The following is a 27,693-nucleotide window of genomic DNA, read 5'->3' as shown; positions in this document are numbered from 1 at the left end:
CAGAATAATAAAAACTGTAAACATAGCTAGTCTATTTTAGTTCCCCGCACTCCACATCAAATCCTTTCAATTAACAGTATTTAGAACAAGAATTAGAACAAGAATTAAAATATGCCTTTACGAAGCTATAGCAATATAAACGACAAGCCAAAACGTATTAATTTAGGATAAAACAAAACTGAAACCAACATTGGGTCTCTCACTCAACACATAATCAAATGTTTCCATATTTGTGATGTTTTTGAATGCCAAATTATTTATTATGTAGCCTACCTCACATCGTGACTGACTGTATTTTATTACAGGATGCATTGTCAATGTTGCAAAGCTTAACTGTGTGCACGCATAAAGTGGCGGCGCAATCACTTGAGTTTTTTTCCTTCTAACAGTGGAAGCAACTTCACCTTTTAGTCATAAAGATAATCGGAATTGTAAACTGTTTGCCTTTATTTGTGTACATTCACAATAGCAAATCAGCTAGGCTATATATATATATATATATATATATATATATATATATATATATATATATATATATATATATATAGGTGCATGATGTGAAGCAGGTAAATCCTCATGTTCTGTTTTGTTGCTGCTTTTTGCAAGTGTAAGATTAATCCCAGGAAAACAAATGTGAGTATTTTTAATGGGTCACAGACACTTATGCTTTCTAATTTAATTCAATTCTAATTTAAAACAATCTTGTCAGTTAACTGTTAATAATCGGGTAATGAGGTCTTAACTCTTTTTTATGTTTTTCTATGGCATTATGCCTCGCTTATTGCATGCAACAATACCAAACATGCAACACAACCAGTATGCTCTGATTTATCAACACGTGAATTGCTTCCTCATTAATCAGTCTCAAACTCAAACCAGACTCACTGAATCAGTTAAAGTGGTTTTTCACCCAATAACTGAGCTGCACATCATGTCTTTAATCACTTTTTGTTTACTTTTTCTTACTTATGTAGAATACTTTCTCTACCTGACTAACAGAGTCATTCATAGTCGAATCTGAACCAGAATCCTTCATTATTTTTTGATTCCCATACCTTACTGACAAAAAATGGTCACATGTTTTTTAATGATGATGCATGTTTGCAGAAAGTAACTAATTATTTAGATGAGATTTCTCCCTCTCAGCATTTTATTTAAAATCATTACATATGCAGAAAATATGAATAATTAATTTCTTAGCCATAGTTTTGGTATGTGAATGTTGTAGTAATCACATATTACAGAATGCAGCTGCTCTACGTCTGGAAGAAGAGAAAAACACACTTCCTTCTTTGGGTACTGTTACGTTGACCCCCTATGCCCTCCGCAATTTCCAGAATGCCACGTCTCACTCTACCATTGTTTTTAGAGCAGCAACTCTTCCTCCTGCCTTTATTTCCTTTAGAAAGTCACTCCAGCTCTCTTGTTCTAGTAGGAAATCCCTTTCCTGCATCTGTGTTTTGACAGGAAGCATGCAGGATTGGACGTGCACTGGTGAAACATGTACACTTTGAACCCTGATAGGCGGTATGAGAATTAAAGAACACTTATGGGCAAGCCAAGGCACTTCCGTTTTCCTCCACAGGATTGAACACCTATGTTGTCTATAGCACTGATCTTTAATTAGTCCTGTGCTAAACATATCCATCCAAGACATATCAGCTCTGTTTAGCCACATGGTAAGAAAAAAGAACACACTTTTGCCATTGTTCAATAAGCTACACAACCATAATTGAGATGCAATGACTTCAAAAAAACATGTTAACTGCTGGAAACTAATATTTTGCCAAATAATAGTTAATTTGAATAACTGTTAGCTGTTTATGACGGCCAAACTAGCAACTTTCTGCATTTTACCACAGTTTAAAACGCTGCTCATATCTTTAGAATAAAAATTATATATTATATATATATATATATATATATATATATATATATATATATATATATATATTTAACAGCTATTGTTTAAATGCTGAATTGAAACATTGTTAATTGTGAAAATGAACATTAATTCATCTATTTAAAATTATGTGCATTTTGTCATATTGCTGTTTGAAACTACAATACTTCGTCCTGCCCAGTGTCACCCTTTAACCCATTGTTAATGCAACATTTTTTTTCTCTTTAATAACATTAAACATACAGGTCGTTTGAAGTTGCCCTCCTTCTTGTAGTATCAAGGCAGTGGTCCTTATTGTTATGCATGTGGTGTTCACGGTCTACAATCTTAAGAAGCCCTAACACTGCATGTTAATTAATGTGCAAGTCATTTAGAAGATTACTCCATGCACTAAGCATCATTATAGACATGTAATGTAATGAAATGGGTTAATTGAGTTGTAAGTTGGACTGGGCCTTATATCACAGTATAAATAATTATATAACATGAAAATAAAATTTATATCAATGTAATTATTTGCTCGTGACCCTACAGAAGATAAGTGATTTGGAGAATAAATGGATAGATGTATATAATTATTTTGTCCATGAAATGGTTTATATTTTTGTGATTTATATTGGATGATAGAGTAAATTGAAATAATTTACAAAATAGAAATTATTATTTATGTTTCTTCAGCATGCTCGGATATAAATAATCTAAAGAAGTCCAGTCCACTTTACCCAAATAAATATACTTTATATACCACATTATGAATGATCCTTTTTACCTGGTATAGACCACCCAGCATTATTTATTAACATATATTATACCTTTATATTATATTAGCGGTCTCAACAAAAATGAGTGTTTGCATTTGCTTGCCAGAGTTGCAAGGAGCTTACTTCATTGTCAGACTGTAGCTGTAGTCTATCTTTCTGAAGAATGAGTCAAGTCTAGCCCTGCTGTATTTAAATTTTGAAAAGGTTTGGCGTGAAAAGAATGATCCAGAAGAGCTTCAGTCAATGTTAATCCTATCTGTCTGCCCCCGCTCGCTCCCACTTCCTCTCATTTCCTCTGCATCCCGACTCCCTTGTGTGTATAGGTTGAGGAGGGATCTTTGACAGTTGTGCTGTTTTCAGCAGTAGAGGGATAGCTTTTCAAAAGGAACTAATATCTCAATTTGTATTCTGAAAAGCCTCTCAGAGTCTTGTAGGAAGCTTGGCATATTTTGCCAACATCATCAGTTCTCAAAACCCCTGGGTTTTCCTTTTTTTTTTTTTTTTTTTGATAGATTGATTCATTGATCAAAACTTCGATCCATAAAGTTTAATACACCATACACCGTATGGTGTATCATGTTATTGCATGTTTTAATGTATTGCACTTTCGATTTGTGCATCGAATAGAAACCATAACAGCTGTCATTTGATGGAACTTGGATGACATGACTAGTGAAAGTCTGTTAATCCACAGATAATTGGTCATTTTAAAATGATCAGAATCAGCTTTATTGTGTTATCTCCAAAGATTACTGACTGCTTTCTTAATGTTCTTAGTGGATATGTTTATTGTTTTTTTATTTATTATTATTATATTTTTGAAACAAATTTGCATCGATTTTTTTCTTATTTCTCATAAAAGCATACATCATAGTATCATTGAAATATTGCTGTAGTTATCTAGTTATTTATATGAATTTGCCTGTTTTAAAACCCATATCCATTGATCTAAACAGGTTACTGTGTACCTTAATCTAAAACCTATTTGCTCACTTCAAACAAATGTATTCTGTCTTCATGGACATGGATGCTCTTTGTTGTTTCACATGAAGCGGAGGCTGCTTGACCCAGTCTCAGCCTTTTCATAATGAGTATCTTTTGTTCCTGAAATACACTCTGGGTGATGTTGAGGTGTCCCTTGATGTGACCCTGTTACCACAGTGACGTAATGACGCTCAGTTTCCCTATGATGATTGGTGGTTACTCTAACGACGGGGCGTGGAGCACGTGAGCTTGTTTTTGTCAGGCATTACATCACCGGGGATGATGTCATCAGGGGGTTGTTTTGGTCCCTTTGCATAGCTGGAAGCCGTCCAAAATTTCACTCGCAAATGCCTATCTGTATCTTCACACCCACATCACTTCTGTGAGCACAAACATGCAAGCTGGTCGTTTCTATTTGATATGGTTGTGAAATGCTTATGTTTAAGAATAATTAACATTTCATTGTATTAAATTGGTATAAAGCCTTTAATGCAACCATTTACAACACGCATTTTAATGAAAATATATTTTCTTGAGCAATTATTCCTTCAACTATTCCTTTCAATGTTTAAGTTTTTTTTTACCTTTATTTTTACTATTAAGGTTATTGTTAATATTCTTTTAACTATTGTGTGTATATATGTATGTATATATGTATGTATGTCTTTAGCATAATATATGAATATTTGCATATGCATAAGTCATCTGATTGGCTGTCTGTTGGCCAATTGTCCTTGAAGCAATGTTCACATTTTTCTTTGTTATTCAAATTCTCATTATCATATAGTTTCAGGCCAGGGCACAGCTAGATATCATGGTTCACCTATCCGTGAAACAATGAGCACTTTATACTGGATGGACAGATGATTGATTGGTTGAATTATAACATTTACTGTACGTCTTTATTTTGACTGACAGAGAGAGAGATGGACCTTTAGGGAAGTGTGTGTGTGTGTGTGTTTGTGTGTGTGGAGGGTGAGCTCACTTCAGTCATCACAAAGCTAAGGGGTTGTGTGTGGGCGGGGCTGTCAGTCGCCCAGAGGGGGTAACCGGAGTGTGTGTGTGTGTTTGGTGGGGGTGGGGAGTGAATTGGCACCATTGTCATAATAATACAGAGGATGTCAGAGAGCCATGTGCTCTACGCTTCTGTCGTCTGCTCCCGTCTTCCATATCTCTGCCTCTCTGTCTATTTCTCTTCCTCTCCAGCCTTCTCTCACACTCTCCCACCCAAACCGACCAGGAAATGGCTCTTCTTCACAGTTGCCATGCCAACTGCCTGCAGCCCTGGTGGTGAGCGGAGGGGAGCGTGATAATGACATAAATCTCGCTGGGCTAACTGTGCTCATCCTTCATTTCTCTTGTCTTTCCATCCCTCTCTTCCTCTCTGAACCCCCACCACCATTCAACTCTCTCTCTCATTCTCTCTTATTTCCATCCCTGCACCTCACCCGTTGCATACTCTTTTATTCTCATTTTCTCATTAGCACTGTCTTGGACACTTGCAGAGTCTGTGTGAGTATGTGCATGTATGTAGATAGGTTATTCACACTAAATACTTTTGATAAGTTGACATGCCCTGCTCAACATGCTACGTTCCATCTTAAGCTAATTTTAAAGGTATGTCTTTGCATGGTACTAGCAACACCGAAGTCATATTCCAAGGGAAATCAATATCAATAAATCAATTTAATACATAAATATAAAGTGTAACTTGCAAATACACACACACACACAAACAAAATTTTATAACTATGTTATAATCATATGAAAAGATTACAGAGATGCTTGTATTAAAGGATTAGTTCACTTTCAGAATAAAAAAAATATCCTTATAATTTACTCACCCCCATGCTGTCCAAGATGTTCATGTTTTTCTTTCTTCAGTCGTAATTCGTAAACCTAGAGAAATGATCTGTCATTTTCATTTTAACCACAAATGCCAGTCTTCCACTAGCTTGACTTCACACATTACATAGTCATGTTGGTAAGGTCACGTGTGACATAGGCGGAAGTACCAACCCAGTGTTTACAATGCGAACATGCAAAGAAGGTCAAATGACATTTACAAACAAAGGTAAAACAGCGATGTCAGATGATTTTGAAGTTGGATTACTGTGTTTATTAATTATTACTTGGCTGGGATTGCGTAGAGCCCTTTGAAGCTGCATTGAAACTGCAGTTTGGACCTTCATCCCACTGGCCACAAATAAAGGGGTCATCGGATGACCATTTTCCAAAAGTTGGTCTTGATGAAAAGTCTGTAACATAGTTTTTTTTTTATATATATATATAATTTCTTAATGGTAGTTTAAAACAGAACCCTTTTTACCCTGTCAAAAACTGCTCTTTTCAGAGCAAGCCATTCTGTTGCATTTTCCATTAAATGCAAATGAGCTCTGTAGAACCCGCCTCTCTCATCCGAGCCGCTCTCTGAGAAACCACACAGAATGTTCTCATACAGTAGGAACATTAAAAACAAAACAAAACAAAAAAACATTAAATATATACATATTCCCTAGTCAAAACAGAGGTTCGGGCCAGACATGTCAAAAGGACTGTAATTTTTTTAGTACCAAAGAGAGTATGCGATTGAACAAAAAAAAATAAAAAATGTAGTTCAAGATGATATCATCACTACATTTGGTTTGTTCCACTAAAGCCCCTTTCACACTGCGATTCCGGAAAATACACGGGTAATGTGTCCCGGCAATTGTTCCTGGGTCGCTAGATTTTGCCCCTTTCGCACTAGGGCAGTGAATTTTTATTCAATATTCGAATATGCATTCGAACATGACATATAAAAATACGTAGCATGATATCCGATATCCGTTCAAATTAGATTTTTCTCAAAAGTGACAGCCCTATTTCACACTGCCAGTGATTTCCTTAAATATGTGCGTGCATTTGCACACAACCCGTAAGGTCCCGTAATGACATGTGACATCAGGACGTGACTTATAATGTACGAGTCGAAAACGCTAGACACGTTAAAGTTCCTTTAAACTGGCAAACAATCTCAGCTTCAGCGCAGATAGTTAGGAGCTAACTGATCTCTGCTTCATTACAGTTTGCACATATTTTTGTCGCGAACGTTGATCTGCCTTCAAAATGATCAATCCCGGGACATGTTTGCTCTCGCACAGAAGGTGATTCCGACAATATTCCGGCAATTTTCCAGGTTCAACGTGCAGTGTGAAAGGGCTAAAGAAAAAAGTCGGCTGAAAGATATTTTTGCCAGCTTTTAGAATTAAAGTATAATTGTTGGCATCATAGACAGTCTAAAAGCCACGATTTTATTTTTGAAATGGTAAGCAGTTACAGAACCTATATTTTTCTTATCCATATTAATGTTAACCCTGGAGAAGATGTTGTTGTGTGTCTACTACCCGTATGTGTGGTGGTGTGTATGTATGTAGTATAGCAGGCACCAGCGGCGCTCTTTCAACATCACTGAAGGAGGGAGGAGGTTCCTATTCAAAGCCCCCTCTCTTCCCCCCCCTCCACTGTTGGGGAATTTACAGTTAAAACCCAAGGACCAGATATGTCGCAATGAAGACCAGGACTCAGAGATGAGTTCAATTAATAATAATAATTTTACTTGAAGAAAATAGTTTGCAATTTCATCAGCAGAAGTCAGCTTCAACACTCTCGAAGGAGTTCGCAGGCCGCCCCCAGTACAATACAAAATCAAGCACAGTTATACCCTGACAGAGGATACTAATTGCGTCAATACATGAGTCAACAAAATTCTGATTGGTTCCAAAACCTAGATAAAACTCTCCAAAGACGTAGATCTGATACGCTGGACACTGGCAGTTGATTGTTTGTCCTGGGACTGTCTGAGCTTCTCCCTGTACAGACAGATACTAACACACATACACTGAGAACTTATCTAAAATTCAAGGCTTTCTAGCACTGGCAAGTGTCTTATCATTACGGTTGGATACACACACATAATATGTGGACATTAATCTTGAGGAAAAGAAATACAGCACACATAAGGTTACACATTTCACTCTTGCTATAACTTGATTAATTGTCAAACAAGAAATCATGTAATAATATAATATAATATCAGTATGAAGCAGACATGGGGACTTGGTCCCATCTCTGGTATGAAGGATATGGCAACTCGGCATCCACTCCTTCAGTCCCCCGTTTTAGATCAATGTGGGGTCTAATACCCCACATCTGGTCTAATAAATGAGGTCAGGTGTCGTTGTGATGCATGCTAAGAATGCAGGCTGTTGGTCAACTTAAACATGTGCATACTTAAAATCTCTGGTACTGGCTGACATTTCTAGTAATAAACACATTATTTTGTACAAAATACTTCCCATATACATTCTTATTTCCCATATACATTAATCTACTTACTTAATCCCACAATATCGGCACTTGCACTAGTCTTTCTTCACATAATGTCTTTTCCAGTGAATCATTCTGTGTGTCCCTCTACCTGGAAAAGTGTCCTCACTTTCATCAACATATCTTTGTAAATACCTCTCTTCCTACTACAGCTACTTCACACTTACCCTCTAAAACCAAACATTTATCCAACAGCCTTAAGACTAAATTTGCATATTCATTAACCAGATTTAACAAATCATTAAAGAAAAACGCATACACTATAACCAATTCAAAAAAAAAAATTTAACCCTTAAGAAGGATATTTGTCTTATTTGTTTTCTTTTAACATGTCTTATACAACTATGATGAATTTTAGTTAATTTGGTCATATAGTAAAATAAACTCATTACAAGCCGGGCTAAATGAATAACCACTGTTATTGCATTCCTGACATATGTCAGACCCTCAGTCACCTCACAGATACCAAATACAGACATTGCTTATAACCTAAATCCCAGTAAAGATACCCTTATTTTATGAAAATCTATCATTTTCCCGATCAATGGTACAATTATAGAGATTGAATATCCATTTTACCCTTTCATTCCAAACTTGGTGTTAAAAACACAAAAATAAACAAACCAAAAATAAGTAAGATCAATATTGAGCCATCTTTAAAAATAAAAATAATCATAATCATTATTTCCTCGAAAACCTAGAGCAGTTCCTAGTTTATTACTTAATAGCCCTTTTATTAAGTTTTACTTTCACCACGAATCCATTTGCAGTCATCATAGTTCACATGCTGTTTAAACATACATTAACCATTAATTCAAACTTGTCATTGTTAACAACATTTGATCAAAATTACATTTTAAGTATCGAAGTGTCTAACTTCAAAAATACAACTAACCTATCCACTTATTGTCATGCATGTATTTTATACCAGGACATTACTGTTAACCATACTCATTGCCTTATTATTACCCTTTTTTTTTTTTTTTAAATGTAAGTCTTGTCAATTATCATACCATATTACTGTACTCAGACTATATTAATGACACATTCAGAAGCAAATCCTCAATACCTCGTATTAAGTCAATTTAGTTCTCACTGTTTTGTCAGTTAGAAATGCTTACACATCAGCTACTTGATCAATGTCTTAAAAAACCCTCGTTCATGTTTGTCATTTGGCAGTGATATTAATTTACTCAAAATTATTATAAACTGAAAAAGAGCAGACAGATTTCCCAATATTATTACTAAATGAACAATACTATTACTTAGTTCTAAACAGCCAAATATTTATTAAAGAGACATCCTCAGTTTCTGTAAATCTGTATTGAAACAGTATACATTATCAAAAAGACCTGTCAGTGTTCACAATATTAATTTGACTTGACAAGTGTTCATAAGCAGCTCCATAGAGCCTATTACAATTGTGTTGTTTAAACAAAATTTATTATTATAATTTTTTTTTTTTTTTGCTGTGCTATTTCAATTAATTCAAACCTCTTGTTATGGATTTGCTCCATTAAGGGGCTATCCACACGTTTTTGTTCAACTTATCTCTGTTCTACATAAACCACTACATAAAGCTTTTGCACTATATTACACAAGCAGGATTCACTCCTTTGTTTTCCCACCAGGCTTCTTTATGTGAGGGTGCTCTCTGGATAATTTGGTTAGTGACTTGGCCAATCTGTCACTGTTTTTCTGCCGTCAAGTCTAAAATATTTACCTTCACCATTCAAACAACAAAGTGTTAACTTGTTAAAATTTAGACCCTCATTTAAATTTAGGCATGGATTTTAAACCCATTTTGGACGGCAAACTTAAATTTCACAAATCCAATCATATAAACACTCTTTAACATATTAATCCAGAGAGTGATTTAAATCAGTATTATAAAAGACCAAATAAGTCATTATTACCAGTAGCAGACAGAGCTGGATAACCAATCCTCTTAAAGCTTGTCCCATGTTCGGCATTGTCTTTTCATTAGTTTCACTCAGAATTATCGACTTCTGTAAAGTAATTTCACTTAACACATCTGTAATGATAAAACACTCATTCCAGAGGTTAGTGACTCAATTGAAACAAAACAGGAACAGAATTGTCCCCCAATAATATATATATAGCCATCCTCATGCATGCACATACTTAACACATTTATATTTTAACAGCTCATATTTAAGGTTTTCCTTTTGGTATTAAATCGGAAGGATTTAAACTCAAACATTGTCTGTGCATTTTACCAAGTTTGTACCTAATCTCTTATCTAATCTCAAAGTTTGCCTGTTCATTAATGATTTTTATTTTGAGAAAAATCAGCTGGGTTGTTTTGGTCTTAAAATTATTGCTCTGTTTTGGTTACTCTTTCTAAGCAGGCCAATAATAGAAGAAGAGCACTATCCCTGCCTCCACTCAAGCACTCTCTCTCTCTCTCTCTTACTGTGCAAAATATTATTTATTTATTTATTTTGACAATTTTTGCCAAACTTTAACTTAGACTATAATATAAAATTCATTACAACATATAACCCTAAATTATTCAAATAAGTTAAAAATGTCAAAGTTTCTAGATCTAAAATCTCAGTTTAAACTGTTTAAAATACATAATGCTAGGAACATTTCTTTAAAATTATTTTTACCTTACATGCTTAATTCCCTTAACCTTTGTTATCTAAACCATCTCTTGATTAAGCAGAAGCAGTCTTCATTTTTAGCCACCACCATATCTTGTTATCATCTTATGCCAAGCCTAATGACCTGCATGAGTAAAGACTATGATATAGACATATTAGTTCAATATCATTTTAGCCTCATAAGAAATTTTTGTCTCAAAATAATGGCTGTCATCACATGGTCTCAGATGGTTCTTGAAAGCCCATTGCCATTAACTTTTTATAAATAAGCTCCTTGTCCTCAGGGTGTGATCCACTGGCATAGTTGCATCAAGTTGTGGACGCTTGTCACAACAATCAGTCAAGGAATGCGGTTGCTGGTGATCAGGTCTGGAGGAGCTCACATTTTGAGGCAGATTGCTGTACTTCATACAGTTCCCCTCTTAATGATGCTCTAGGCCTATCAAGCATCTGCTCAACTCCACTACCATCTCACATATAACACCTCCCTTCAGGGCAGGTGCCCAGTGGCGGTGACCCCCTGCCTTAGGTTGTCCCCTATTGGCCAGAAGAGGATCTTACCCGTCATTGAGAAATCACCTCATGCACACTGGTAACCGCTCTTTCCCGTTGCAACATCCTCGACAGTCTTCTTCCAGAATCCAGTATTTCCTGCAGCTTAGGAAAGGTGCACTCAAGAACCATGAGAGCCATTGACAGCACCTACTAGTGTTAAAACATTGGAAAAGAATTAATCAGACTAATATTTAATCCCTAAAATCAATTGGATACCTCCAAACTATCATGCTGAGATCACTCAGTCAATTTATTTTTCACACCCGTCCATTCATTGTAATTTTCTGTTGCTTCTGTAGCTGCAGCCATCAGGCCCTGTATGGTGGTGGAGACTAAAAATAAGACAGATAAGTTACTGGTCATAGAACAAATAGCAATACAACTGTTTAACTATTCAAAATTATTACATCTATAGCTCAGGGTCTGTATTATGATTTTAAAGACCTCATGTCTCTTCAACAATTGCTCCTAAATTGTTATTCATTATTTTTATAATCTCTTATTTCTTACATGCATTGGGCAGTTGAACATTTAACTACCAATTGCCCTCTTAATGCATTAAATCTGAACTCTTTTTATCATGTCCTTTAGCATCTCAGTGCCTATGATTTGACTGAAACACTGTGCTGTACTATAAATATCTTATCACTTAAACACAAGCTCAGATAACGGCATTTTAGCTTACTTTGAATGAGAGAGAGAGAACTCTGAGGGATTCAGGACTCGTAACAATGCATTTTCATTCATTTTTAACATAATTTCATCGTACTATCATTTTACTCTAGCCCAGTTTAAAACTTGTCAGAAATTATATGCATTTTAAAAATAAACATCTTTATATTTGTATTTTTACTTTATTTTCGCAACTCAAATGTTTCTCAAAGTTCTTTGCAGTCATTGTCATTACTTTTACATCAACTTGTATTTATCCATTCACTTAATTCTGGCCATGGCTTCTGAATTTCAACATTGGTTTTAAATCTGTCGGAGGTTATCTGACCCAGGTATATTACTTTGGGTCTTGCTAGCATGCTGTCTTCAAAGTTACTTTGAAACCCCCGTTTATGTTACTTGTTTACAACTTTATCATCTCATAAACAAAAAATAATTTTCTTTTCTCTTCTTTTTTTCTTTTTTTTATGATGCTGCGTGACTACAATTTTGCAATCCAACAATAAAATTACTCTTTTGGCCAAACATTAGTAAATATAGGAATTACATTTTTTTTTTTTTTTACTCAGAACATGTCTCTGGTACTTTTAAAGCTTAAGCCAGAGTCATGGTGGGGGCCAGCATGAGATAAAACAACGGCTTCATTGTAGTCAAAGTAATTTTATCTTTTTTAAAGCAAAACATAAGCTTCTAAGTTTTTCCAAAATGCCACTGCCAATTTGTGTGCCTTCAGTTGTTTTTTTTTTTCACTAACCCAGAATTCTGTTCAGTATTCCTTGTCAGGACTTTCAACAATTATATAGCACTCAGTTATTTCGGGGATTATTTTTAACAAATCGGCACATACATTTATAAATGTTTATTTCTCTGGTTCTGTCTTTGTTTAAAGCCAATACATTTTTTAGTTTTAACTTTCCAATCAGAATCAAAGCTCAGACTGACCATTCTTTCAATGAATTCAGAGAATATTTTTAAAGTCAGAGCTTCAGAGCCAAACTGTTTACAGCATTTGCTCTCTTCTGTTTCATTATTTCTATCAGGGCTTACCAGGTTACCTAATTTGTCAGTCATATTTCTATCATAAACCAAAAACATATTGAGGCGGCGATCTTACCAACAGCACTTGACTTCTGCGTGATGAAACTGCAAAGTATATTCCAGAATTTCCATATACTGGTCCAATCCAATCAGGGTCATGAAAACTACATTTTAGTTCTTTTGGGGTTGTTCCTGAGGCATCCCAGATCAATCAATACTTTCCCTTTGCATATATCCCTATATTTTTTATAGGTGCACATATGAATTATCACTATTTATTTTTAAACACTAATTTTGGATACTCTGTTCCCTAACCACTGACCTGGCCTATTTCTAAGCTCGGGGCGCCCCCGTCTGTAATGGTGGGTGATCGAGAGTTGGAAGAGCGAGATACGACTAGAACCCCCGTCTAGCGTCTTACATTCTTCTCGGGATTTCCCATACCCCTACTTTGGCTTCCCTGGCCGTAAATGCACTGCCCTTTATGGCCTCTCGTGCTTTTCGGCTTTCTGTGCTTGACCCAGCACTGCCTATTTACGGCTCTATGTGTCCCTTGTCCCTCGGTGCTTGACCCAGCACTGCCCTTTACGGGTTCACATGCCTGTTAAGAATGCGTTTTTGTCCCCCCCTGGACTGTGCACACCTAGAAAATTTTTACGTCTCTCTCTAAGACCTATAGGTGTGCACCTGTTCCCTCTGTAACTGTACACATCTCTAAATATCTTATATCAAGACCTACCGATGTGTACTTGTACCCCTTATACTCACAAGGTTACTTATTTACAGGTATATTGTGACACCAATTTACCTTACTCCACCCTGGAGCTGGTGTCTACCCCCTCACGTCTGAGTGAGTCTATCGTTCCTCCTTCTCTCGACCCCCTCCACTTACAGACAGTCCCTAACCAATAATATTAAATCTAAAATCTTTCCTACCTTGGTTTGATGATTGATCAGGGATGTCACCAAAGAACTATTGCCCGCATTCTCCACCATTAACTGTTGGGGAATTTACAGTTAAAACCCAAGGACCAGATATGTCGCAATGAAGACCAGGACTCAGAGATGAGTTCAATTAATAATAATAATTTTACTTGAAGAAAATAGTTTGCAATTTCATCAGCAGAAGTCAGCTTCAACACTCTCGAAGGAGTTCGCAGGCCGCCCCCAGTACAATACAAAATCAAGCACAGTTATACCCTGACAGAGGATACTAATTGCGTCAATACATGAGTCAACAAAATTCTGATTGGTTCCAAAACCTAGATAAAACTCTCCAAAGACGTAGATCTGATACGCTGGACACTGGCAGTTGATTGTTTGTCCTGGGACTGTCTGAGCTTCTCCCTGTACAGACAGATACTAACACACATACACTGAGAACTTATCTAAAATTCAAGGCTTTCTAGCACTGGCAAGTGTCTTATCATTACGGTTGGATACACACACATAATATGTGGACATTAATCTTGAGGAAAAGAAATACAGCACACATAAGGTTACACATTTCACTCTTGCTATAACTTGATTAATTGTCAAACAAGAAATCATGTAATAATATAATATAATATCAGTATGAAGCAGACATGGGGACTTGGTCCCATCTCTGGTATGAAGGATATGGCAACTCGGCATCCACTCCTTCACCACACACACACACACACACACACAATCTCGCTCTCTCTTACACACTCACACACCCCCTGCTTTGGACACAAATGAACCGGGAGTGTTTAACAAAGACAGTCAGGATGCGTGAGGTTGGTTCTCTGGTCACAGCCTCAGCTAATGGTGCATAAAACCGTTTGCGTGGAGACGAAAGAGACAGAGGAAGAGGATGGGGAGGGAGTGAAAGTGCTGTCAGCCATTTTTGCCTTTTTTCCCCTCATTTTTTCTAACGGCGTTGATCGGCATTGGTCATCACTGGTGGGAGAGTCTTTCCTAATTACCTGAGACGGAAGATTGGGTTTTTGCTCATTGCTGCTGGGATTTCTCTTCCTTTTGCACTGCGCTTTTTCCTTTTATTTTAATTCATCCCCTTTTTGCGGACCCAGTGGATGGACAGATGCTGTGTTCTTGACAAGGAAAACCGTTGAGATATATATATATATATATATATATATATATATATATATATATATATATATATATATATATATATATATTTTTTTTTTTTTTTTGTACTGGGAACAGTGTTGTTCAAATTAAGTGCATCATCTCTGGTGAACATACTCTCTCCCCCTCCTTCCCCGGGAAAGATTCTCCTCTTCTCCCCTGCAGGAGAGACAGGGGAAGACTCACTGGAGGGGGGAGAGAGGGAAAGATTAGTGGGAACTAGCAGGATGCTTAAATTTCGCCCTGGCTCTGCACCTCCATTATGAAGCCATTAGTTAGTAGTGGCGGCCATGGAGTCTCCAGCCAGGCTGATAAAAGCCCCGTAAGTATCGACCTTACATTGCTAGCTCTCTCTCCTCAAAATACTACCAGCATTCGCTCATCAGATTAGCCTGATGTGCCGAACATGATCTAGGATGGATGGGAACAGCGTTAGATGCATTGAATGGCTAATGTTATATTCATTGCAGAAAGATAAATGAGTTCTATACGGTTTCAAAAGGCATATTTCTGTGTCTCGAACAGCGTTTCTTGGAATTCATTGTTATTTTAAAGGGTTAATTGCATGTATGCAGATATGTTTTAATTGACATTTCATGCAAGTCTAGTGTAGCGCTGTGTTGTATCGCTCGACTATGTTGTTTTATGTATATTTATATTGTATCACTTGGAATATTGTTTTATGAGAGGCTGTCAAGTGCCACGACCTCATTCATCCGCTGCTAGTGTAATGTGTGTCAGTGTGTGAAGGCGTCCATGTGCACACCGCCCCCCCGTCACCCCGCACACGCTCAGACGTGTGTGTACCAAATGATGAAATGGCCAAGATCGTGCCGTACTTGTCACAGCTTTTTGCAATCAGTTTTAGATTTAAATGGCTTTATGATGACTGTGTGTGAGTGTTTGAGTGTGGGAGGAGTTATGACAACGCTGAGCGATGCTGTCAGCTCAATATGTTGCGTTTCATGAAGCCGTTTGTGGCTGAATACATCGTTGAATGCCTCAATGCTTGTTCACATACATGTGTGTGTGTGTGTGTGTGTGTGTGTGCGCGAGTGAGTGATCACGTTCGGTGGTGTTTGCACATGGGTGGCATCGGAAAGCGATCAGCACTGGACTGCTGAGTGGAATGATGAGCACTTTTAGCTGTAAATGAATTGATCTTCTGTCAACCATAATGTGCTAGTGTTCATCTGGCCTTGTGCAAGCCCTGAAAACATGTGCTGGTCTACGAACATCTTCATAGACCCTGACATAACTGTGTGTTGCTATGCAACAAATTCAACAATTCACTGTGCAATTTGCAGTGATACTGTGAACAGGTGTCAGTGTGAAAGTATTAGCATAACTAGAAAAATGTATTGATCAGATGTCAGAACCGAATTTATGTTTTTTATAATATTATTTTCCCCTTAATGCATGCTAGTTCACTCAGTGGCCATCTTGGTAACTCCACTGGGCAGCTATTTTCTATCTAGAATTTTTGTTTTTTTAAATGTAATGCAGGTATTCCAACATTTTGATTTCATTATCTCCTCCTCTTCATACTTTCTTTAATTCAGTCCAGTGCAAGATTTTTGTTATTTTCATGCATTCTTCATATTATGCTTTATACCTCTTTGTTTCATATAGTTGTATAGGTGTGGCTGCTGTTTAGAATAGTAGCTTCAAATGAAGTCAAAAAACTTTTTTGGTTCCTAAGTAAAAACAATAAAAGTTTGAGGTCAGTAAGAATTTTTTAATGATTAAGTCATTTATGCTCACCAAGGCTGCATTTATGTGATGAATATATACAGCAAAACTGTAATATTGTAGAACAGTAAAAATAAATAAATATATATATAAAATTCCATTTGAGTATATAGTAAAATGGAATTTATTTTTGGGATGGTAAGTTGTATTGCTCGTATCATACTCTACCTGTTGAGCTGCAATAATTATTCAAAGTCATATAGTTTGTGCTGCAACTGAAGTACAAAAGTCCTTCATATATAATTTAGCCTTTGTTCCTCTTTTTGTAAAGGTCTTAATGTTTTTTTATGTTTTTATCATAATTTATTTGCATCTTTAAAGAGATCAGAATTTGGAGAGTTTAATTGCAGACACACTTCATTGAATATCAGGAAGTTGTCGTTTTCCGTAGCTTTATTCCCTACATTAGCGTAGTAAATATATTGGCGTGTATTTGTGAGAATATTGGTTCTGTTTAATCTGACGCCCAGCCGAAGCGCTTTAATCTTTTGATCCTCTCAGCTCAGGAAAGTGAGAGGACTCTAGAGCGATGCTGAGGATTATGGGATAGGTTTGCAGCTTGAGTCCTCCAGCATCAGCTCTTTTTTTTTTTTTTTTTTTTTTATAATGTCACACCTTTTGCTTTGACAGACATGAGCTCATCACACGAATATAAGCTACAGGTTCACACATCCATACTTTAAATGCTTTACAGCAGGTAGGGTTTTGTTAGAAACAAGTATGCGTGCAATTGTGAGAAAAAATAAGATTTCCTACTTTCAAAAAGCTATTTTTGTTGCACTCTTGTCTGGTTATGTAGGTCATTAAGACTGCGGTATCTTTTTTTGGACTTGCATTCGTACAGATAAGTGTGAAAGGTCAATGTTGCCTTAAACCCATTCATTTATTCACAAACTCCCCCAGAGGCATCACAAGAGTGATATTTGGGACCCCTGCGAGTTTAGCGTGCTCTCTGTGACCTGTGCGCTGTTTGACTAAAAGCCTCTTGGGTTTAATTGACAGAGGCCTAACCTAAATTGTGTGGTAGGAGAGTTTAGTCTTTATTATGTGCAGCAGTGACATGAAAAGGGCACTTAAAGGACAGAAGCGGACCCCTGGGTGGGCATGGGAGGCAGGCAGGATATTGCTATTGACACATGTATATCGACTGCTGACGCTACCAACATTTTGTCCAAATGATGTCTTTGCATACCAAAGATGTATGTAGAGTCAAAACGGGCTGGGCTGTTGCTGATAAATGGATCAGTTTTGGTAATTTATTTACATTTGAGTTTTAATTTAATTTTGCCCTGAGGAGCTTATGCTATCATTAATCCTTGGCTGGACTATTTTTTATATATTTTTTTTTATATCCCTGTTTATGTAGAATCAGCCCTCCAAATTAATGCATGGTGATTTTGTTGTTTTTGAATGGGGCGGCGTGATATATAAATAATAAAAAACTACTTTAAAAATATGTCAATCACTTTTTTTTGACAGTCATGGATATTAATGAAACTTAAAGTACTGATAACCTACAGTTCAGTAAGTGATGTTGAGTCATAAGTTTGTGCAGTGAAGGATTCATAAGATTCATCAGCAAAACCAGTACCTTCCGAGTTTGTGAGTCATTTTGAATGATTCATTAGATGAACCGGTTCATTTGATGTGAGGATAACTGAATGAAAAGATGTGTTGTCTTGCCATTATTTTGCAGTACACAGCCTCATTACATTCCATTCAGCCCGCAAACTCATATTTATAAATATATGGGTCAAATATAATTTTTTTAATACTGCTTTAACCACCCCACCTTAGAGAATAAACTTCATTAGTCTTCAGTTCCGTTTCTTGCCAGTGAAGCGCCTCATAAAATGAACTGTGTATATTAGCGGGTTGAATCTTTGGAAGGAGATAATATTTGTGTGTTGCCTGTGGCCATGAGATTTATGAAACTGAAGTATTTTATAAGAAGATCATACAAAGTGTTAGGAAGATAAATTAAACATCATGGACAATTTGTGTAATATTTAGGACTTGAAACACTTTGTAATCTTGTATTCTCTTCTTCAGTCATAAGCCGACCCACAGGGCCAAATCAGGAGATTTCTGCAGAATTGGAACAGCTGTTGTTGTTGCACAAAGTTCCTCTTTTCCCCTGCTAACTGTTTTGGCTAATTTAATTATACTCTTAGCGCAGTTTAACATTTTTCCATGTTTAAGTTCATTCCACAGATTTTTTTGCAGCATAGAGAGTTAGGTTAAGGCCTGGTTCACACGGGACGATTTTAAAATTGTCGGCAGATTTTCCAAACCTGAGAGACCCCACACACGGCGATAAAAAATCACGGGTCTAACAGTTTTGGTCGCTCCGTGTGTGGTGTGCAGCCACACGGCAATATCAACACATCACACACGAACCGATTTGACTCCCGAGCATTCCCAGGTCAGACGGGAAATCTCGCAAAATCCCTCGAGATCAAACGTGACTTTAGAGTAAACAATCATGGCGGACGAAGAGGATGCAGTGGCCATAGTTTGTGCTTTGTTTTTAACGGGAAAAAAAACATAAGAAAAATAAGAAAAGGCGATGGTCAAAGAGGTGGAGACGACGCGAGCATGGACTATATCATGCATCTTGCTATATCATGATATGGAGATAAGTTGTTGTTTTATCTCATAGAAATGTTGTTACGTACTACACAGATTAATAACCGTTGAAATAAACGTTCATATATTAGTTTCCATGTACTCTGGTGGACTGCAGTTGTGGATGTAGTTATGCCCATCGACTTTATTTGTATTTGTTATATTATATACGCCGGCTGTTTTGATTTTGTTTCCCGGTACTATCACTGCCTCGTCACCTCGCGTTCTGATTGGCTACACGCCACAGTCCACAGGCTGCGTGATTGTTTGTCCTCGGGGGACACCACACACGAGAAGAAATCGGGCAAAATAAATCCAACATGTTGGATATCCCCGATTTGAGATCGGAGCGGTCCCGACATTCTTCCGAGCAGAGGAGATTAGTCTTAACACACCACACATGGCAGGAATATTTGATCAGATTATTTTACGATAATCGGAGCATCCTAAGATTGTCGGAAGGGCTGAATCGGGGCTAAAATCGGCCCAATTATCCTGCCGTGTGAACCAGCCTTAAGTCTTATCACCATCCTTCTCCTTCAAAGCACCTAAAGACCATTTAAAAATATCAGTGACTTTCCACTTCAAACAAAAATACATTTGTCTGTTCTTAAACAATGTACATGTATTTCTGTAGAAAGGTCTTGTCATCGTAATGAAGATGATGTTAAAATACACTATGCAGTTGAAACTCCTGTAAGAAGCATCACGTGCAAATCACCCTCATTTACAAACAAAAAGACCCCTTGAAGATGGCATCGCTCAGTTGCTTCTCCCCTCAGTGTAAGCTGGTAACTGCTTCATTGTTCCCTCGTCAGGGATGTTTATTTCGGTTATTTTTCCTAACTGACAACCGACGCTTGTTACCAGATTATTTACCGTTAACCGACAAGATTATTTTAAATTAGAATTGAATTAAATTAAAAAAGAAAAGTGGTTTGTGACATTAACAATACTAATATTTGTTTCCCGGGGATTAATTTTACATGCACAAAATGCAACAAACAACAGAACATAAGGATTCACATGATCTTCATATCACAACATGCACCTGCAGCGCATCTGCGAGTGGAGAAAAACATAATCAAGCTAGGCTATATATAGCGAATAAATAGGCCTATACAATAATTTTTTTTTTTTACTTGAATAATAAATAATGAAATTTTTTTTTTTGCTACGCGAAAGGAAACAGATGGTAGAATGCAGAATCCTATTTTTCTTTAGGCTTATTTTACGCACAAAGATTTGTTTTTATTGTGAATGTACACAAATAAAGGCAAACCATTTACAATTTCAATTATCTTTGACTAAAAGGTGTAGTTGCTTCCACTGTTAGAAGAAAAACAACTCAAGTGATTATGCTGGCGCCACATACGCGCACAAAGTTAAGCTTTGCTACATTGACAATGCATCCTGTTCATTATCATAATAAAATACAGTCATTCAAACATATGTTTTTTTCTCTCTCTTTATAGCCTATTTTAACAATGCAGCAAACCTTTTTAAATATTTTGATAAATTACTGAAAATAAATGACTTTTTAAACCATTTAACTGATTGTATTAATCGGCCAAATTTCTTAATCGTCAGTTAGCAGTCAACCAGTTCAAATGAACATCAAATGAACATCCCCACTGCTTGTTTCTATGACAGCAGGAAGGAAAGCACATCTACACTTGTGAGAAGTGAATTTACTGGCGTGGTGGAGGTTTTGATGGCTCCTTTCCTGCAGTGGAAGCGAGAGGAGAGCTGATGTGTGTATCATAGCTGACAGTTCTGTGGCCATCCAGGACTTTCCAGGGAATAGCCTTGAGGAACACAAGCGAAGGGATGAGTGAGGCGCTTTGCTGCTATCCCAGTGCTGAATGCACCTGCTGACCTGATAGTGTATACTGAACCACATCACTCTGAGTCTGTTCTGGTGCTTCCAGAACCACAATTAAGTAGGATTTTCTTTTTTTCTAACTTCGGTTCTGTCTTTCATTTGTTCTCCCTTTTGTTCTGTCTTTCCTTTTTGTTTTGTTTGCATTTTCTTGGATTCTCTTTAATTAGTTTTTTGTACTATTGCATTTGTTTTTGTTTTTCATTCATTTATTTGATCTCTTTGTTTGTTCTTTTGTTTTTCTTCATTCTTTTTTTCACTTTTGTTAGTTTGTTCCATTATTCATCTTTTCTTGCTCTGTTCTCTTTATTTTAATCATTCTGTACTTTCTTTTTTACATGGTCTTTTTTAGTGTTAAGTGTTTTTAGTTTTAGTGTTTAGTGTCATTTCTGTTGTTTGTTTGTTCTGTTATTCATTCTATCTCTCGGTCTGTCATGCAGTTCTGTATTTACTTGTCTAATTTTTATTTTCATTTATTCTGGCTTTAAGTCTTTCACTCTGTTATTTGTTCATTTGTTTTCTCCTTTCGTTCTGTCTTTTTTTAGTTCTTTTTACATTTGTCCCATATTCTTTTTACTACTACATTCTGTTCTATTCTATTCTATTCTATTCTATTCTATTCTATTCTTCCTTCCTCTTATGTTTTCTCTCTGCTTTCAGGTGTAAAAAGCCCTAATTAATATGGATGAGCTGCCATGGCGATAGATTAATGTAATGAATTTGTGTATGTGAGGAGGAATATTCATCAACACATTAGTGTGTTAACACACCTTTAGCCTCACAGCACACCAAACAGCAGGCATCCCTGTTACTGCACCAGTATTGGGGCAGATAGTGTCTTGCAAACATATAGTTTTCCTTATCTGCTCCTATTCCATCTATAAGGTTGTTTTCTCTCTGTTCAAGCTCTCCTTCTCCTGAGAGAATTGGCTGTATTTCCGGCATGTTTATGATTATGGGAGTGGAAATTAGGTCAGATGCATTTTTGTATGAAAGCTATACTCAGCCACAGCTGGCTGAAGACATCCAATAGCCCCCCAAAAAAAGCAATTTCACCCGTGAACACACATACAGCCACGAGCACACACGCAGACACAATTGGAAGCCGATTGAATGAGCTTTATCGCAATGTGGCCATGTGTGTGTGCGTGTGGGCTGTGTGCACTCTAATATTAGCTGAAATTGGTTCTTAGCTCCTTATCTCTGTGCTGTTGTCAGTGCCTTTCCTCTTGCACAAGCCCCTCACACACACACGCTTTGCTCTTGCAGCCGCACCCCTTCAAATATGTACAGAGCGTCGTCATTAAAGAGCTGCTTGCTCACACTGAACCAGAGGAAATAAACATGCCACATGCAATATTGTGTAGCCTTCGATTATACAGTGTCTTTCTTTCATTAATTATGAGCTATTTGTTTTCCTAATGATTCTTTTTTGTGTGTGTAGATATAAACCAGCCTTGTTCTTGCTGTAAGCCAAGATAGTACTACAGTGCCAAGGCTCTCTTGCATTAGAAATATAATTAGAAATTAAATTTCTCAATAGCTTAAGTCCAGATTTAGCTTCTGGGAATCAATGTAAAAGCAGGCTTAATAGCAGGCTTGTGAAAAAAAATATATATAGAGAAGATTTGAGTCTTTATTTGTTTGTATGGCTTATATATTCCAAGTCTTTTGAGGTTATATAATGGCTTGTGTGAGAAACAGCTTGTCGACACCCATTAGCATTAGCAAATGAGCTGTGCTATTCTGTTGAATGAAAATAGGGAAACCCTGCATTAAATGTGACTGACCTGACTGACATTTTGTCAACTGTGAATGGCGTGGAGAGGAAAATTGCCCCTGTTTAAGATATTGTATGGTCCTGTTTTAGCTCTAATAAAACACCGAACATCTATGAGGCTTGTTTTTGCCAGAAAATCCTTGAGAGTATCAGAAACATCAGGTGTGATGAATAAATGATAGCGTAGTGGACCGCAGAAAAGACGAACTTAAACTGCAATCTGTGACATTTAGAAGTTCAATGGTTTCCAAATCAGAGCTTCTTTACTTTTAGTCTATATTTGTTGGATTTGAGGCCGTACATGTGATTAAAATTTTTAATAATTAAAAGATATGCTACTGGTTGGCTGTCACTGTTATTTGCTGCATTGCAGATCGTTATGGTCAAATGTTTGTTTGTCTCCATATGCAGCTGCCGGCAGACTTCAGCAGATTACACCTGGCAGACGGGATTCACCCCCAGGTGACACACGTTTCCTCCAGCCACTCAGGATGTAGCATCACCAGTGATTCTGGGAGCAGCAGCCTGTCGGACATTTACCAGGTAACAACACCTAGCCTTTGGGTAACGTAGGAGTAGCAGCTTTGTGGCAGTGCCATCACAATGTGACATATACTTTATGATCTGAACTGACAAAAAAATCATAGTAAAAATTTAACATTTAATAGAAATTTAAAATAATTGCTATTAATATGTTCTCATATGGTAAAATGTAATTTTTTCCAATGATGGCAAAGCTGAATTTTCAGCACCATTACTCAAGTCTTCAGTGTCACGTGATACTTCAGAAATCATTCTGATTGGCTGGTTTTGGTGCTCAAGAAACATTTCTTATTATTAGCTGTTCTAAAATCAGCTTTCCAGGATTCTTTGAATAGAAAGTTCAGAAGCATTTATTTGAAATAAAATAAATATTATACATGTCTTTACTGTCACTTTTGATTAATGTGCCCTTGTTGAATAAAAGTATGTATTTATTTTGAACAAATATATATATATGGAACAACATCTAATTTAGATTTTTGGGAGAGCCATTTTTAATGTGCATGCAAATTTCAACCATATTTATTCATTTCTTTCATTTACATTGTATTCATTTTGGAGATGTTTTTATCCAAATCTTCGTACAATGCATTGAAGGTACATATTTCATCAGTGTACAAGCTTCTATCACTAAAGATTTGCCACTATAACTAAACCTGAGCCAATGAGCCTTAATAGATTAAAGCAGAAGGGACCCCATGTACTTTATAAATCTGTGCCCGTCTACAAAATGTGTATGTTTGCCTCTATAAATCATATTAATACTGTTTGACTTGGTATTTGCCTGGCTGTTTTCCTTGTGTGACATGTTTGTGGATTTAAAGACGTTTTGCAGCAGGCCGTGTGCAAAGGTGTATGGGACATAATTCAGTTCATGCAGTGTCCGTGATCCTGGGCTGATGACCGTCTGTTAAAGGCTCATTAACAGCTGGAAGGTGTCTTTGTGAAAAGAGTTTGTGATCTCCCTGCTTTACACCTCACTTTACTACAATTCTCCTCACCTATCCTCGCCATCCATGTGTCGTAAAACATAAAAACAACAGCAGGCTGAGGGGAATGTTGTTCATATGAAATGGATAGTTTAAAATCTAAATTCTGATTGCATGTGTTCGAAGCTGTTGAAGCTGCACAATATTTTATTCATGTGTCTGCCTACAGTTAAGCTAATTAACTGCTGTATGTAATTATCTTACTTAATGTAAGAATTGTTCATTCTAATTACTGTTGTTAACACAGTTTATAATTGATTGAACATTAGTATCTTTTATAGTATCGTATAGTATAGTATAGTAAACCTATAATGCCGATTCATTCAGGAGTGAAATAAATGTTTCTTTGTGAATGGTCCATTGAATCATTAGACTTGTTCGACTTGAAGTGGATCGTCACCATCAGATTGATTGGTTTGTTTGACATCAAAGTACCGCATGAGTGATTAGAGGCGCCTCTGCATGCTTTTGAATCGATCTCATGGTACTTTGATGTCATACACATAGCGCCCCTTCAAATCCAACATGCCTATGGCCAGTGGTTCAGCATGCCGAATTATAGCGGTATTCGGGCCTTAAAAGTTATGCCCGACAGGACCCGAGCCCGAGAAGTACATTTTGATTGACAGCTTTTTTAAAGCCAGAACCCATTTACAGCCCGAAATTATTCAAATGTGCGCACGCACACAGCTCTTTTGCCTTTTGTCAACAATGAGTCATTTATTCATGTTTTAACATAATTTACTCATAACTAACGTAGACTAGACCACTTGGAAGTTGGAATTAAGAAATAAAATAAGTCCTCTGTGACATCGTAACATCTCAGCATTCTAGACATAGGCTCATTTAACCTATAAATAGACCAACACACCAATAAAAACGAGTCATTTAAAAATAAATAAATTAAGATACATTTTAAATTAAGATGGGTATTTGGCAATAACGAAATTAAGATAAAGGCTCCGCCGGATTTGCTTTATTTAATAAAAGAATAATGCCAACATTAGCGTAAATACTCTGTCAACATTATGCATTTAAGACTCAATGAATATTTAGTTATCATTTGAAAAACCTTTACTCACAGAGATTAGGCTAGGTCTACATGTTTTTGTGGAGGAAAATGATGACACTTCTGCGCGTTCCTGCGCTCACTGATGGTGCGTCTTTATTCATTCATTATTCTCATTATAAACAAGGTCAAAACTTTTCCACACCTCAGAGTTTGCTTTAGTTGCTGGTGCAACCAAAACGTAATCACCAGAGGCAAGCCTCTGTTACACCTGCTCAGCATTAATTTTCGCATCTTTCTCGTGCTAATCGAAACACATCACATGAACGCTCGTTTACCTGGCAAACTGGAGAGCAAGCCCGAGCCCACGTAAGATGATAGAAATTAAGCCCGAACCGGGCAAAGATCTTCAGCTCTATGCCAAATGGTCCACCCAATTCATTCCAAATGTGCATTAAGAAATTAAATGCTGCTGACATTCTAACTATGTTTCATAGGCTCCATCACACAGTGAGTTGTTGCCCTGCCTCATATTTGTCATCAATAAACTGTATTTAAAGTCATATCACATATATATACTTTTTTTTTTTTTTTACATTTGAATAAATAATGATGCAGGTTCTTCGGGGAGGCTTGAAAGCATTGATCCAAGAATAGTCCTGCTAAAAAAATTATGTTCCCTTCACGCTCATCTTAGCTGCCCAAACAGTGCTATAGATTACATCAGACATGGCTGTTTGAAAGATAAATCAGTCCCTTCATCAGCTACAGTGTATTAATGTTACATTAATGTAACTATGTTTGTCTACAGTGATTAGCTCTTAAATGGATTTCATAAGGGAAGCCAGCCTGACGCCTGCATCGTTGGTGCTGTTTGATTCTTGTTGAAGTACAGCAATGAAACTTTTTGAACAATTCCAATGTGGTGTAGGTGGTTTATCAAGATGTGACTTGAGTGTGATATGTTTGGTTTCTTCAAGCCTAAATCTGCAAGAGACGTAATGATCTGAAGCCATCAACATAATGAGTCATCAACATAATGGTGTCTGGACGAAAACGTGATTTATTGTAAATCCCTAAAGGTTCAGCTAATGGGTGACTGCTTAGTGTATTGATTTTAAGATCTTAAAACCGCATTAATCAACATTCATTGATACCTTTCCTCAACAAGATTGCTGTTATTTAAGCACATAGATTTCGTCGTCATGGACCAGTGACTTACTGCTTTGGGAATGCATATTTAATTCATAGTTGAAAGCTGGGAAAACTGGTGTTTCCTGCAATTTGATGCATGCAGCATTTGAGACTGTCTGTCCTTGTAGTTGGTAAATGTTGCTCATAGATCTGTGTTCGTGTTTTAACTCCAGTCTGATCTCTGGGACAAATGTGTGTCACAGGGTTATCGAGCATCTGAGAGCTCATGGAGGTTTCAGCAGGATTGAGGACCTTAAAGGAAAAGTTCATCCACAATAGAATCTGTCTTCATTTACTGGTCGTTCCAAACCTTTATGACTTTTCTTAAATTGAAAAGAAAAGGAAATCGCTGTGCTGGTTATTTTCTTGAGTTTAAGTTGATAATCACCTTTAGAGAGCGGTTAACCGTTGACCAGATCATTGTGTCATTGAATTCAACCTGTTGAACCAGTTCAGTATTTAATTATTTAAACTAGTTTTGTCAGTCGAATCATAAAGAGATGTTTAAGACAAAATAGTTTGTAAATAATTAGACTTTGTGACTTCTTTTATGAAAAGATGCCAAGAGTTTCAATGAAAATATACACTTAGATCATATGATAGCAGACCAAAAAGTGGGGACATTTTGAAACTATTATGATATTTCTATGCTGTTTTTGATTAAAAATCCAAAAAGCTTCAACCCCCATTCACTGTCATTGCAACGAATATACTCTCCATAATTTCTCCATTTGTGTTCTGAGAGAAAAAGAAAGTCAGACTGGTTTAGAATGACGAGGGTGAGTCTGTTTTAGGTGATCTATTCCCACAAGTAGTTTAGACCTCTTTAAGAGGGATGCTTATGTGAAAGATGGCTCTCTTGTTTTTATATTAGTGCATTTTGCCAGCTG

General features: G+C 36.8%; 1 protein-coding gene and 1 long non-coding RNA gene across 11 annotated transcripts in view; one reads left to right on the top strand and one right to left on the bottom strand.

The window, feature by feature from the left end:
* The window catches only part of LOC128027564 (rap guanine nucleotide exchange factor 2), a 101,734-nt gene that overhangs the window by 51,093 nt on the left and 22,948 nt on the right, over positions 1-27,693 (top strand). For 9 of the 10 annotated variants that reach the window (XM_052615288.1, XM_052615293.1, XM_052615291.1 and 6 more), the window contains one exon: positions 23,480-23,611. In XM_052615288.1, the coding sequence (XP_052471248.1) occupies positions 23,480-23,611 (132 nt within the window). Of the gene's footprint in view, positions 1-15,117; positions 15,349-23,479; positions 23,612-27,693 lie in introns of those variants that run through there. The other variant, XM_052615294.1, reaches the window with a different exon arrangement.
* Positions 7,219-13,889, bottom strand: LOC128027566 (uncharacterized). Its single transcript, XR_008186759.1, has 2 exons — positions 11,465-13,889; positions 7,219-11,351 (listed from the first exon to the last, which is right to left on the bottom strand). It is a non-coding gene; the product is annotated as an uncharacterized LOC128027566 (long non-coding RNA).

Source organism: Carassius gibelio, chromosome A14 (assembly GCF_023724105.1).
Source record: "Carassius gibelio isolate Cgi1373 ecotype wild population from Czech Republic chromosome A14, carGib1.2-hapl.c, whole genome shotgun sequence".
Lineage (NCBI taxonomy): Eukaryota > Metazoa > Chordata > Actinopteri > Cypriniformes > Cyprinidae > Carassius > Carassius gibelio.
The sequence above is the reverse complement of the archived record's forward strand: the minus strand, read 5'-3'. Positions and strand labels throughout refer to the sequence as shown.